Source organism: Dendroctonus ponderosae, unplaced genomic scaffold (genome assembly GCF_020466585.1).
Source record: "Dendroctonus ponderosae isolate FM_Combo_2020 unplaced genomic scaffold, Dpon_F_20191213v2 Dpon_F_20191213_1, whole genome shotgun sequence".
Classification (NCBI taxonomy): Eukaryota; Metazoa; Arthropoda; class Insecta; order Coleoptera; family Curculionidae; genus Dendroctonus; species Dendroctonus ponderosae.
The window spans coordinates 16,192,026-16,208,047 of record NW_026017110.1 but is presented as its reverse complement, the minus strand read 5'-3'; the positions used below and the strand labels follow the sequence as shown (position 1 = coordinate 16,208,047).

Genomic DNA, 16,022 nt, shown 5'->3' with positions numbered 1-16,022 from the left:
ATGGCTAGTTGTAAAACTGAATGTATATTTTTAGTATTTAATGCACATAAGCTCTTAAGTTTCTGACTCGGTGGGTTCGCTATTTTCAGTATCACCAATTCTAAAATGGCAGGATATCAATGAAAATTTTAATTAATTTTCATTTTCCTCCCGGAGAATATATCAAAATTGCGTTTTCAGAAAATCCATAAGAGGAAAAAATTGCTTCAATTTTTCTGACAATAAACTTTAGTTAAATTAACGAAGTGAGAAGCTACACTGACATTGCGATTAATAATTAAGAAATGCCAATTCCGGTAATGACGGTCTCTGTAATGACGACTTAACTGAATGTTCTTATAGTTCGAATGGTTTCTTTCAAGTGTTTTATAAAAATGTTCACAATAAATTCTAAAGTCATTAATGTTTCTCAATTTGTATGACTTTGTATACAAATATATGTAACAGAAAATACTCAAAACACTAACTCTGATTTATATAAATCCCCGCAGTTCCAATTTTATATTTTTCGATTATCAGAAATTGTGAAAAACGTAATTAGGTCGGTTCAAAAGCCATACATGTTGGAAATGCGAGATTTTCTGCGTCGTGCCTGAATAGGAAAAGGCAACTGACAAATTACGTGATATATCGTAGTGTTGGAAGCAAAGTGCAGAAACAGTAAGTTAAGTAAATAACATACATCTGAAACGAAAATTAGATATAGTTGCGAAACTGATCAATTTTATACATGATTTTTGTTCATGCAAATTGTATGTAGGTATGTAGTATAATTAATTTACTATCAAATAATTTTAAAAGCTTATTAAATGCATGTTACCATATAGACTCCCGATATCCCGAAGCAACTGGAATAAACATTATGAAATCCAAAGCTTCCAACTTGTCTTATATTTATCCTTTGACTCCGGCATAATGCAGACCCCGAAAGGCGCCTATAATCGATTTCTGTTCCCTCTTCAATGGCCTTTGAACTACCTAATAATTTCCCAATAGATTTCTGTGAATAAACATTTATATAATTGAAAGGATTCCGCCGAGTTTGCAGTCTGTTCAAAACAAGTTAATAAGATATTTTTGCCAGAATATTTAGCTTGTCCTCCCAAAGGATACAGCTTGAGAAGTCCTTATCTATAAAGCGTGATTGCCTCGGACTTATATTCTTTTCAGATTGAATTGTTTTTCCGCAAAGAGCACGTTCAGTAGAGCAGCGAAGGATAAGCTTTTAAAATAGCTTGTATTTGTAAAGATTTAAGACTGTAAGCTGACGTGACTTCTTCTACCGCTACCCTGATAACTTCTGAATGAAATATTTCCTGGATGACGTATGGTGATTTCACATGAGATTTCTATAGGCTATAAAGGTTTACAACATCGGTGAAAAAAATCAGCTTGAAAGCAAATGCTGATCAAATCGGAAACAACAGTTAAAGGAACTTTGGAAGCGTATTGAATAAACGACAGGGACTGACCGACCGGAATCCTTACAAAATGTAAAACTGAAATCATGTTCTAATTTAGTGGCGTCTGAGAACTGAGACTTTTTTAGTTAAATTGTATATAAGCCAACCGAAAGCATTTTTAATTGAGTTGTGCAATTTCTAAATGTTTGCACGATTCTAACGGTATTTTAGTTATTTTCATCAATGTTTCTAAAGGGCAAAAAGCTATGCATATAGTATCTGTATTAAAATGTTCTTATTGCCCAATTTTTGCCACTATGCCAATTGGAATTACCCAATAAACAAGATTTTGAATTTTTGCCCCATATTCAATCACTGCCCTGTATAAAGAATCTAGAAATAATCGTCTATTTTTAGATGGATTTATATACCCCGAATCCGAAGAAGTGAGACATAAAAGGTAACACGTGAGATATAAAGCAGGCCTTTAAAACAAATGTATTTCTATTTTACTTAACACGGTGAGTTGGTATTCTTAAAGATATGTGTTTCCTTTGAAACGAAATAAGGCATATTTTAGATAAAATATGAGTGCGCTTTCTTCCATTTTAATCATTTTTTAACCTTCGCATTAATAATAAAGCTGTAGGCAAATTCCTATCAAGCATTCAAAGTCTTCCAACTTATTTTCTTATTGCAAAAATTACTTAACTTACTTCTTCGACACTGTCCATTGAATAGTACGCTATTTGATATCCATAAAGTCCTGAATGATTTCTGCTCTGCCATGAAACCAAAACCGAAAATGGTTGAATATCTTGAATGGCCAGTTTGACTACCATTGGTTGATTACAAAATTGTTCCGGATCCAACTCAATGAAGACTTTTCCAGTCAGACGTTCGGGACGATGGCATTTCATGACTTTATTTTCCGGCTGTTTCATTAGTTTACGATGATCTTTCAACCATTCCCATAATTCTTCTGAGTCACAATTGCAGACTAATGGATTATCTGGATAAAAAATGTGTATTAAACAACATACAGTGTGGAACTAGGAAAATGAGGAATTCAAATAAATTTTCCATTTAAATACCTTCGACATTCAAACTTCGAATCTGCGTCTCTAAATATTTGAGTGCTTCTCCGGGTATTTTCTCTAAATAGTTTCTACTGAAATCTAAAATGATCAAAGCTTTAAGAGCTCTGAAAGCTTCAGGTGCAATGAAAGAGACCCAGTTGCCATATAAGTACAATTCGGCCAAGTTTATGAGGTAGTTGAAGGTTGTGCTCCTAATTCTGAAAGACAATTCAATAATCAATAAAACCTTTACGATCGCAGCAAGTTTTTCTAGTTGGGTTTTTTTAACCAAAAGCTTTTCTAATTCAATAACCATTTAGAGAGAAAACATTTTTCTGGCGAATTTCGTGTACTCTATAAACCCAGCAATTCCATTCCCTCAAATCTGATTTAACACCCCCAGCCAAGAAATACTGCGTTTGTCGGTGTTTATTCCCCTTTGGGTTCCTCGAGCCATAATTTCCATCTATAACTCAAGTGTTACCTTGCTATTTGATTATAAGATACATCCAGGACTTTAAGCGATTTGAGATCCTCGGGAAATTCGTCCAAGTCCTTTAAGCGATTATGTGTTACGTTGAGTATGCGAAGGTTGTTCAAACCAAATAGACGTTCTTGTGGTATGATTTCTATTTGATTGACTCCCAGATCTAACGAGATTAGTTGATGGAGGGAGCTGAATGCGCCTGGGGATATTTTCAGGATCTTGTTATATCCTAAATGAACGTGAAGTAAAGACGGGAATAGCTCGAATTCCTTACTGGTTATTACGATCAGGTCGCTGTGTTCCAAGTGCATCTAAAATTTACAGATTGTAATGATAGCTGATTGTATTTGAAAAAGTTATTAAAGTAAACCTAATGGCTATTAGCGTCGTTTAAATTTCGGAAAACACTTTTTAGAAGAAAACGCAATGGGATTGCCAGGAAAACCATTATATCGTCTAATGTCTAAGAAATCAGTTCGATTTCAAGTTAAACTATTTTCAGACTCACAACCAGATACTTTAGAAAAGCGATATTTCCGAGAATTGTGCTTTTCGTGCAAGCAACTTCCACTATTAGTGAATAACTTGGATTGTGGAAAGTAGAAGTTTTCGGTTCCAAAGAATGACACACCAATTAAAAAAAGCGACGTTTTGAAGTATATTATATGTGTTTAATATAGCGTTGATTGGGCTAACTTGAAATCGAACGGTATCCAGTATCCAGTACACAAAGCAGTTGCTGAGTTTTTAGCATTTTTGTTTAGTTTTATTTGTTTCCGTTTTTTGGGGCCCCAAAATTTTGACGGAATTGAAGAATTGCGTATTGAAGAAGTGACAAAAAGTGGCAATAATACTTTAAAGCTATCATTAAAAATTCCTAAATTTTGAATTTTAAATAAGTTTGAATCAATGTGACTCTCTTGCTTGACAGAATTAGTGAATTAAGGGGTAATAATAATTATTTGATATTACGGACATTAACATCCTCATAAAAAATTAATAAAGCTTCAAAACTTTAATTTTCCAAAAATTCCTGATGCACCCAGTCGGGAAGCTTGGTCATTCGTAGAACTGGACTGAAATAGTGTTGGGGTCGACAGAGAATATCAAAGAATCAGACTACACATTTTATAATTTTCTGATAAAATGAAAAACCTTTTAAATTAATATTTTGTCTCCCCAAGAAATTTCTAAAGAATTTTTGAATCAAAGTTCAATTTCTTACGACGCCGTTCTGGTAGCTTTGGGATATAAAAGGAGTTGAAATGAATTTAAACTAAAATGTCGCCTATTTTGTGAGGACAATTGTGGTTTCGAGTTCCCTAATTAATCAAGTATTAGATTTTCTAGATTTTTTTTATTCATTCCAGTCTGGTTTGTAATCCTTCTAGAAAACACCTCGTCGATGTTAAATTGTAACACACATCACAAAGATGCATTTATTTATCAACCGATTAAACGTTTGCAAACATATGTTTGTTTTGTTATTTCGTGTCTCATTTTGCCTGATTTATATTTGGTCTAGTAAACACCTTGTGCGTTGATGTTGAAATAAAATAAATATTAAACTAAAACAAATATACCTAATTATCGGAACCAAGTATATTCGAATGAAGGAAATGAAATTGTCCAAAACCAGTGGTAAAAGTAAGATGTAAAATTCACTTTGTTTTTATCTAGTTTTAACTAGAGTCTCTCCAACTCCCAGATAGAATGATATCGAGAAGATTGGAAAATATGCTTGAATGGTAAAATAGCTCAATGTGTGTAAACTTACCTCCTCGAGAGCTGGATAGCTTCGAACGGATCCAATAATTTTGTGCATGTTTACAATGGGATTCCCAGATATATTAAGCCATCCCAGACCCGGTAGGGTAATTTCTGACAAAGCGGTGTTTGGAATGTGATGAAATCGATTCTCCGAAAGGTCGACTTGCCTAAGGAGATGGGAATGATGGAAAAAATTGGTTGGGAGCGTCGCCAGCTTATTGCCGCTTAAATCCACAGATAGTAATTGATTGAGAGTAGTCGAGCTGAAGCCAGTAAGTCCCGATATGAAATTATAGCTGAGATCCAGATGCCGCAAGTTCGGCATGCCGTTCAATTGATACACCTCTAATGTAACGAAGTTATTATGTGACAAAGCCAGAGCTTCCATCGTAGAAATGTTGGAAAGGGTCTGATACGGGATTTGAGTCAAGTTATTAAAGTTCAGCTTGAGTTCCTTCAAAATATTTAATTGAGCAAAAATTCCCGGATGCAACCCTGTTAAGAAGTTTGCAGTCAAGTCGATTCTCATGAGATTCTTATTTTTGGCGAACACTAAATGCGGTAACTTGGCGATCACACAATTTTCGAGGGTAATCTCTTGCAAAGAGGGAAGCCCATTTAGTGCCTCCTCGTCCAAGTCACTCAACTTATTGTGGGACAACTGTAAATCTCGTAAACCAGGAATGTCGAGGTGGCGCAGATCGCGAACGGATAATTTATTGTTAGCCAAGTTTAAGTCGTTAAGATTGTTCAAACCGCGAAAGGCATCCGACTCGATCTTAGAAATGGAGCAGTTAACCAAACTGAGCGTCCTAATAGGCAATCCCTCCTGGAAAATCGAATCGTGTAAAACTTTAAGCGGATTAAACGACAAATCCAGCACCCTTAACTTTTTTAAATTTATTAGCGCTCTGCCTTCCATCCGCTCTATCAGATTGTGCGACAAATCTAGCTCCTCCAACTCATGCAGTTCCGCAAAAGTTTTCGAAGTAATTTGCTTCACATGATTGGTATTTAGGTAGAGGAATTTTAACGAGCGCATAGCTTCGAACGCCCGATCGCCTAGCAGGGATATGCTGTTATTATTCAAGTAAACTTTCTCGACCTGCACCAGATCTCTGAATAAAGCTTGTTCAACTTTCTGGAGCCTATTATGTCCAAGCCACATTATTTTCAGGCTGGATTGCCCTTTTAATGTATGATTGTGTAAGGACATTAAGGCATTGTTATCTAATTGTAGTGACACTAAGGCAGTGGTGTGCCTAAACACATCGCCTAGGTCTGTAATTGCGTTGTCTTGCAAATTGATGTGCTGTAAACTCTGCAATGTGCGAAAAGCGCCATCCTCAATTGACGATATTTCATTGTGCTGCAACTGGAGTTCCCGCAATTCTGGCAGCGGATCAAAGACGCCTTTATGAACTGATTGGATTTTGTTGTTTTGCAGTCTTATCTCTCTTAGTAGCAGGGTTTTCTCAAATAAACCTGGCTCTAAATCAATCAGCCAATTAGCGTCTAGACTCAATAGGCTCAAATTATAATTATTTGAGAAGATGCTTGTGGGTAAATTTAAAATAAAATTCGAGCCCAAGTGCAGCTGCGTTAGATTAGTCAGGTGCAGAAAAGCTTCCTGATCCAGTCTTCCGATGGCGTTGTCCTGCAGATAAAGAACCGATAAGCTGGAGGAATTCGTGAACGCATCCGATAGTACTTCCAGCACATTATTCCCCCACAGAAAAAGCTGCTCTAAATTGGGCAAAAACGCAAACACGCCACTAACATAATGCAAATGGTTGCGGCTCAAGTCTATCCAACTAACTTTCTTGTTTTGTCTAAAAGTCGTCGGGTGCAAAAAAATAATCTTGTTCCGACTCAGGTCGAGAGTCTCAAGATCTTGCAATAGACTGAACGTTTCTTCATGAACCACTTCAATGGCGTTACAGTAAAGCAATAACGTCCTGACGGCGAGACATACTTTGAAAGTTTCACTATTAATAGTCTCAAAAACGTTGTTGCTGAGGTCCAAGTAGAACAGCGAGTTCAGATGTGAATAAGTGTCAACCGAAATAAAACTAATTTCGTTATGTGATAGGCGCAAATGCCGCAGTTGTTCCAAACGTCTTACGGCGTTCATGGGGAATGTTCGCAATTTGTTCTCGGATATGTCCAGATCGGAGAGTGTAGCCTCTAATCCTGCAAGCGAGTAGTCAGTGGCCTGAAATGGAAAAAGGCATTTTTTTATGGAACAAAACGAAAAATTTGTTATTTTTACAACGCAAATCAGCTCCGGAAAATTTAAGCCGATATTAAGATCTACCGAAGATATATGAACTAGTAATGATATGAATGGAACTGAAACTGATGAGTCTTTCAGGTTTCTAGGCCGCAGTAAATTAGAAGTTTTTTTGGCGTTTTGCAAATACGACTAGGTACTTTGCATCTTCATAGGTGGTTTGCTCGAAACTTACAGTGTTCTGATAAATTACCTTTCCGTCCTGTTGTTCGCGTTCACGCAAAGAACGTAAAAACCCGACATACTCACCATTTAATCGGCTCTTCTACGCTCCTTCGACGTTATATAACAGTATCTTTGTCCCTGTTGTTTTTTAAATAAAATGGTCTTGTATTAACGCTCTCTTTGAGATCAGTAAGTTCCTTCCTTCTTCTTCGTCATCCGAGCCTACCCTAAATCGACATTCTCCGTTCCAAAAAGCGTTTTGTGTTACATCTTTCTTTGGTACGAATAAACGCTTAGGTATATCACCTATTTTTTTTAATTTTCTTGTCCCAATTCAATTATGTGGTGTTTGATTAATTTGAGAAATTTTAAAAAGTTGATCCTTTCAATGCGATTATTTCCATAATTAAATTATTCGAATTATTTAGTTCGATGTTTCCGATATGTGGCAAAAAAATATTTGTTAACTTTGTGAGTAGTAAAATGAAAAAATAGCTGTACGGTTTTGGGATAGTTAGACTAACAAATTGATTTAAGCGATATTTACAATCATTAATATACTTTTTGAGTTTTAAAGGACCATTTGTATATATCATATGTGGCCAACAAACTACTTGATTTTTCATGCAAAACAAAAAACTAAGCAGATGTGAGAGCACAAATTTTCTCACAAAAGTGCCTCAGAAACGAAACACTAATTTGAAACTATATCTTGAAATGCGCATTTTTGTATTAAAATAATAAAATTTTAGTATTACATTTTCATTTTGAAACTTGAAAATTTTAGTATTCATTTTCTTATTAAGTATTACATTTTCAGTTTGAAACTTTTGAAAACATAAGTCCCTTCTTGCCGCGAAAGATCTTGTCATTATTTAAGAAAAAAGTGTTTTATTAGAATAACTGTAACACATACAACGTACTAGGAACAGTTAAGAAAAATAATTAAACAATAGCATAAATACTTATTTTTCCTTCATTCAGATATCAAAAGAGGTTCCATCTTTTGCTTTCCATTTTAAGAACAAAACGTTTCAACAAATACTGTTAATATAACTTCAGAAAATCTCGTATCTACTTATTTGAGATCGAAAAATATGTCTTTCGTGAACGGACTTTGTAATAGCACTGGTCGTCAATGTGTTCGACTTTTCAAATAAAAATTGTGTCCATTCATCAAACGTTTGCAAACATGGAAAGCCGTTTCAGCGTAAAGAATACTTTTAAAGTCGAGGAAAATGGATAGAGTTATATTGCAAACAAGAACCAGAGAACCTGAAGAAGAAATATTAATTCAGCTTAGAAAATCGAGTTTGGTAAGTTTATGCGCATCGACTTCAAACGCAACTTTAGCATGTTGCAACTAGTCTATCAAGAGTTTAGAATTCGTTGGATAGTTAGAGAAGTATCTTTGTTTCATATATAAAAAGTAAATACTGTGCCCTCAAAGTATTTTATATGATTTTATGCTCTTCAGCATGTTTGCATTAATTATTTCTTATTATTATAATTATTTTTGTTGGATTTATGATACAAAGTAACATGCGAATTGTTACAAACAACTAAGAAGATAACTGTAAAAAAGCGAAAACTAAACAAAACTAAACCAAGATTAACTCAAGCAATCAAACCAAGATTAACAATAAGTTTTAAATTGAGTTATTTATTAAATTCAATTTATTACCCAAATCAGACTGTCAGGCTCTTGTAACTTACTAAATATGCAATAAAATAATAATAATAGTTGGTTCGTTCAATTGAATGCACCCTTACATTTAAAAAAATTAAATATTTAGAATTTGTAATGTTGCTCAAAAGAATGACAATGAGACAATAAATGATAAAAAATTAATTAATAGAATTAACATTTTTTTGAAAGCCTGCAGTCAACTGAGCGAGCTTTAGATGTATATGAGGTTTCGTCATTATTTTAACAGTATTTAAACTTCTCACTGACTTCTATTTGCATATCGTTACAGCCAGCGAAAGTTGAAAATATTCAGTTAATTAAAACTTAGTTTTTTAGAGGTCATCTATTATCAGATAATTGAGGGAGTTAGAATAATTTTCAAAACATATTACCGTTTGCATCATTATTCAATTTAACCGATTGATTATAAAACCGCAAATAACGATAATGATTACTACGAAATAAACCAACACTTACACTTTGTAGTCTATTGCCTCTCAAGCTTAACTTCATCAACCCGAGTCCATAAAACGTATATCTTGGTATCTCGGCAATCTGGTTGTTCTCCAGATCTAAAGCAATAAGTCTACTAAGTCCCTTAAAAGCCTTCTGTGGAATTTCTTTCAACTGGGACTCTCTGAGACTGAAACTCTCTAAATGTGGCGTTAAGGGACGAAGCGACTCATCGTGAATTTCTTCGATGTTCGAACGGGATATATCGATAGAGCGTATAATGGTTGAGTCTGGAAATATGTTCTTTGGGAGTTTCGTCTGAAATTAAAAAAATGCTTCATGCTGATATCAGCTTTTTCACTATTGGTTGAAATTGGCAGTTTCATTTTTTCTTTGCAGAGCATAAATCTTGAGAGGCTTGAGGCAGAGGTTGCCCCGCGAAATAAATGAACGAGAATGGCAAGAATATAACGTCTGACCAATAAGGTATTTCTATTCATTACCGTATTTTTTAATCAATATTTTTTAGACAATAACTGTATTAAAAAACATATTAGTTTATAAAATACACATTTTGAGTTACCATTGCTTTGTCTGGCTCGTGTACTGTAAGGGACTGAATCGGGGTACTGATTTTTTCCAGTATCATGCGTAGAGTTTGAGCAGTGGCAGCGGGACAATCCAACTGTAGGTCTTTTTCCAATTTGTGGCAGTGACAAGAAGGGTTTACAGTTGAGTCTGGACATTGTTCACTATCTGCCTTAACCGCCCCCCACAAAACAAGGACAATGGTAAAGATGACGGACCAGAGCCGTCTCATTACGGCCGATACAGCTTTGATATGTCACTGATCCTCCACATTATTATTGGTCAAAGACCTGAAACAAAAAGAAACAATTCTTATTGACACAATTTTTCTTAAAAATCACGTCAAATTTACGCTTTGCACTTTTCCGCTTCACAAAAATTATGCAAAATGATAATTAGATACTTATATCTTTGACAGTTTAAATAATTACAAATTATGATTAGAAAACATTTTATCAATTTGATAAGTGGAGGTTAACTAGGATGCAAATTATACTTTTTTTAGAAAAGCACAAGTTACTTCTTCAGCTTTCTACATTTTTCTACAAGCTTTTCTAATATTTTTCGCACCATTTAAGGAGCAAGTGGATCAACGGGCTCGGAACTTCTAAATATTGCCAATATTTTTCCTTTTTCCCGTTTTGAAAATGTTTTGTTTCTCACTGCCGTGAAGATCGACTTTGAAAATCTCCTACTTTTCCAAGTTTGTTAACTGTTCAGTCAAGACTCCACATCATCCACTTTCATTACAAGAAAGAGTATGAAAAATAAAAATTAATTCTGAATTTAAAATTAAACATTTTAACACACGTCTACTAAATAATGTACTGTCTGTCCCAGGTTATTTGGCAGTGACGTCATTATTTGAAACACTATAATGAAATTTACTCATGTACTATACCGAAACTGGTTCTCTCATATTGCGTGGTTGCGAACTTGAACGTTGGTTTCCGATGATTTGAAAAAAAAACATGTTTGTTGTAGCACAGTTTTAAAGAGATTTTAAGAACTAGCTTTATTTTTTATTGTTGATAAATTAATTATTATTGCTGGATGTAAGTGCAGAAATTTTATTTTTCTCTATAAAATAGCAATTCAACTTTTACAAGCGCAATTTTTTGCGTGGACAACATGGCATTTAAATTATTTGAAATTGCAAACGTGCGGATACTTTTGCGGAATTGCTTATATTAATTAGAGAAATTAAAACACTCAGTTTCATTATTAAGTTTCCCCAATTTTCCTTCTTGACGATAACTGTGAGCTTTAAAATGTGTGATTTTTGTGATGCTAAACCACTGTAATCCAATTAGAAAGAAAATAGAATAAACAAGAGAATCTCATGTTCGATATCGGCGATAGTGGTGAAAATTTGAGGAAACGAAACCGTTTTTCGCCCACACAAGATCGCTTCTGAATTTTCGGTATCCGAAAGCAACAGAGACAAATAGAAAATCTATCGGTAAATTTAAATTTAATGTATTGAGTTGCGTGAATATCGGAGAGCTGCATGCAGCGGCTGTGTTTCAAGGAGTTGCAGATGTTTATGTACTAGAAGTCGCTGTACAACCCGAAAATGCAGAAGAAAAAAGCAAACTTTGAAATTATTCTCAGGAATCTACCAAAGCTATCAGATTATGATGTGTCTGGTAAATGCCGTAAGAAAATTCATCTTAGACAAAACAAGTTGCCTCCTTAAATTCCCATTTCTAAAATTCCTGCTCCCAACTTTCTCAAAGCGAGCTTCGAAACATCGAAATATCCACAGATTCAGATACTCAAAATTATCACCAATCTAAAATTTGAATTTAAAAAATGGTTTCGTTTTAGAACTTTGATTTGATAACTCGAGATGAACTTGGACGATAGTTTGAACGAACTATTTAGAAATTCTTAATTAAAAAAATAACAAAAGAAATACGAACAAAACTATTTGAACTATTAATATGCAGCAAACTTATTAATAAGTAGAAAAATCAAAACATTTAATAGAAAAGGGACCACAGGAATTTCAGAAATTCGCCATGCACGCAACATACGAAATTTCGACATTCAAGCAGTCCTTTTCAGGCATAGGCCCAGGTCTTTGCATCCAATGAAAACGGAATAGTAGTACAATAGTAGTTACTTAATACACTAATCAAAAATGTTCACAGGCATCAAGTTGTAAGCATCTAAAACAATAAACAGAAACAACATAAATATCAGCTTCCAAAAAATCCAATGCCCTGTGTCTAATCCTGAATAATCGATCGAACTAATAAAATCAGCTTCAAAAACCATCACCTAATTTTCGTAAATAACTTGTTCATCATAAAATAACTGACAAAACCAACCTTTAAAATTGAATCAGAATTAACGTCTAATCAAATCCAGCATATGTGTGTATATAGCCAGCTCATTTATAAAACTGAGAGCTAACACAGTGAAACATGCTGCTAGCTTTTCGAAAATTGATGGTCTATAATGCCTCCTAATTTACCGTCCGAAAACTTCGAACGGCTTAAAAATGAACAAAATTAAAATTAATGGCTTCGTTACCGAATCCGAACGCTTTTCCACATTGCTCTGATTGGATTTCCCCGCAATACACTTCATCGAGGAATAAAAATGATTTCGCAAGCTTTGGCTTTAAGAGAGTTTACTTTCGGTCTTTAATAATTTGCAAATTTCGATGCATCAAACGTGAATAAATCATCCTTGTTCCATCAGTTTCAAAAATTAGATTTAAAAGAAAAATTAGATAAATGTGAACTTTCCATGGCCACTTAGATGGGAGCCACTCCTATTGGCAATACGCCAAGAAGAAATTCAATTTAAGGACGCTCTAAAGCTGGGAAACCTTAACATATCTAAACAATAGCCACGAAAAACGAACGACTCGACAGCAATTAATTGTTTCCGTATTGAATTACTAATTAGAGATTGGCAATCATTAGACCTTTTGCTGAATGTTTACGCTAATATGATTAAAAACACTTCGTTAAGTGTAGGATATTCGCAGGTAATTATATAACAGGCAAGTTTGCTTAATCTGAAATAGGAGCTTAAACAAACAAAACTCAATTTGAAGTGAAATAGAGGTAGAGGATTTTCACCCTTATTCTTGTCAATAAGTGATAATAAACGTTACAAAGGGCGTAGTAATTAAATCGAAGAAGGAAACGTGAATAAGGAATTATTAATTTTCATTTTCCTTGCTGATTGGGTTTCATTATGTTTCATTTCTCGTTAAAATTTCATATCATGTGTAATCAGAAAGGCCTCCTACCAAACAGTAATATCTGATATGTCTGTTTATGACTAAATAACAGAGAAAACTGAAATGTTTATTCATATTTCTAAACTCCGCTGTTTAGAATTTCCAAACAAAGATTTGAATTTTCATCAATCGCAATTTACTTTATTTGGAATGATATAAAGTTCAATAAAGGAAATCTCTTACTGGCTAAGTAATATCAAAATTCCGGAAACAACAGCTAATTTTTTAGACGTTAAATTTTTGTTTTGTTTTTTTAAAAGCAAACTAATTTGAAAATATTTTCAGAAATTTTCTCTTTAACGTGCAATTGTAGCAAACGAGCCTTGCAAATTATTAACATTCCATCGTTTAGTCGACTCAGCAGCAACTTCGAAAGTAATAAATCCGTATCAATAAGGAGCAAATGGAGCGCGCTTGAACGATTATTAATAAAACCGCCCCATCCGAAAGCCTCTTTCCGAATTTAATTACGTTGTGGCAAATGAAGTTTTTTCGATATCATTGGAATTCGTAAAGTCTCAAGACGTCCATATTTCCAATCAATTGCTGTATTTTTATGCAGAAAATTGTTGTGTGGGCAGAAAATTGATGGCTGTTTCTCAGTAAAAATAAATTTAATGGATGATTTACAAAAAAATGCGAAAGGAACAAAATTCAAAGGTTTAAGGGCGTAAATGTGAGAAGTTGCCATGTTACAGTACACGAACGATAATTAATGTACAATCAGTAAATCCAAAATATGTTTGGGTAAAAGATTTCGGTTTTTTTTAAGTCAATAAAAAATATATTTTAGCAAAATTTTTCGGCTTTTAAATTTAATCGTTCTCCAATCTTGTGCGGTGATAATGTGTTTTCACATTTTTAGTCATCAAATAGAACATTTTAGTGATGCTGTAAAGTTATAATTGAACAACTTTACTGTGATGGCAAATTTGTGTTGATCTAAAATACCTTAATGCTGGTTTGATGAAAATTAAAATTAAATTTTCATTTTCCATTAAAATACATTATGATTTTCGTTGCATTTAGTGGGATTTCAGGTTCGAGAGAATTTCATTTCCTGCTTTCATTTATACTCGTCCAAACTGAACCAAATTCAATGATTTTTAATATGTTCCAATAAATTGCGAAAAATAAAATTTTAGATTTAACTAGCAGATACATATTTACTATTCACAAAAGTTACGGGTGATTGCAAAAGTTGCGACATACAGGTATTCATTTAAATATGAAACGGATATTAGATATTAATTAGTAACAACTTTTTTCAGGATGATTTTGAATTGATTTTGATGATTAAATCGGCATCTAAAAAGTACTGTGTTTGCATGTGTTGGATTTCTATAGCATAACACGAAGAATTGCATTTGCATTGTTCATATATCGTTTAAAGTATTTACTTGTTGCATATTTTCTAAAGATCATTTATTTCCTGCTGCTCAATTACAGTTTGTTTGGACAGCAAGTTTTGCCTAAAACTTGCAAAAGAATCCTAAGAAACAAGGATTATAAATTATCAGTAAATAAGAACTTTTTAAATAGAATTCAAAAGGCAAAAGTACACGATTGAAATCAATTTCTAAAAATTAGGCTTTTTTGGTTTTTTTATAGCAAACTCTGAATGTTGTTGCCGAATTTGGTTTAGTTTGTTTTACGCGAATGTCCCAAATCAGGCGTGGTCAATGAAATTTTAAAGCCTTAACGGAAACACTGAAGCCTCGAAAATTACCACATTCGAATTAAATTGTGTACCCATAACAAGCGAAGGCTTTTATACAAACATGCTGCTTTTCATCTGCTCCACTTTGAAATGTGTAAATTTATAATGCAATAGTGACGAATTGGAACTGCTATTTTAAATAAATAAAATTTTTTGTTAAAAACAATTTTGGAATATTTTATAAGTCGCCAGAAAGTCATATTACATTTGCAAAATTGCGAGTTGAGATTTTGAAGTAGATCACCAAAGGTAAAATGCAGAAATCCGTGTTTACTTTTAATAATAACTAATTTCTTCAACATATATTAACCATTTCAATTCATCATCATCATCCTGAATAAAGAATTAAAAAATTTAAAACTGAACGATAAATCTACAATAAATTCAGTCTCACTCTGGAACTTTTGCAAAACTGAGCGCAAGTATATTATTATTATAAACGACTTTAACAGTTGTTGGTAAATATTAACATTTCAAGTTGACTACGGTGTTTTCAAATGAAGGCACTCCACTAGGCTCTTCTTAGCAAACTAAAAGTAATTTAATTAAAATGATGTCAGCTTCCTTTACTCAAAGCGTACAAATGGAACTTTAACCAACTAACACGATTTTAACTATCGTTGCAAAGTTTCCACCAACATACTCATAAAGACCAAATACTATAACGAAACTAGGAGATTGCAGGAATATTATGCCGCTAGTGACAATGTTTATTAATAAGCATAATATAATTTTAACTGTACATTTAAGTCTTACATGTACAAAGGTCTTTGTAATTTAGTTAACTCCCAGTCATACTACAAACGATTTTGTCATGGCATTAAATCCATCGTAACGAGGAAATCCTTTGGCTCAAAAAGGGATATATTGGGCTCTAAACATATAATCGTAATTTCAAGGTTTAGTATGGGACTAAGTAGACATTGGCTTCACACATTTTGAGCCTGAAATGTTCTCATATTGACTTGGGTCAAAATTGGCTTGAAAATTTCAATTGCAATTTGTTAACCGTTCCAAATCCTAATAATAGGTTACGATGACGTCCTTTACATTGTACCTCCAAGCAACGAAATAAATGTATTTATTCTCTCAAAGCGCCAGTTTTCTAAATT

The 16,022-nt window shown here is 33.7% G+C and overlaps 1 protein-coding gene across 1 annotated transcript in view; it reads right to left on the bottom strand.

Moving 5' to 3' along the window:
* The window catches only part of LOC109543378 (protein artichoke-like), a 52,080-nt gene that overhangs the window by 1,757 nt on the left and 34,301 nt on the right, over positions 1–16,022 (bottom strand). Inside the window, exons 3-8 of the mRNA XM_048670236.1 lie at positions 9,924–10,218; positions 9,365–9,658; positions 4,747–6,954; positions 2,967–3,280; positions 2,498–2,700; positions 2,120–2,415 (exon numbers count right to left, since the gene is read on the bottom strand). Of these exons, the coding sequence (XP_048526193.1) occupies positions 2,120–2,415; positions 2,498–2,700; positions 2,967–3,280; positions 4,747–6,954; positions 9,365–9,658; positions 9,924–10,160 (3,552 nt within the window). The 5' untranslated portion in view covers positions 10,161–10,218. The remainder of the gene's footprint in view (positions 1–2,119; positions 2,416–2,497; positions 2,701–2,966; positions 3,281–4,746; positions 6,955–9,364; positions 9,659–9,923; positions 10,219–16,022) is intronic.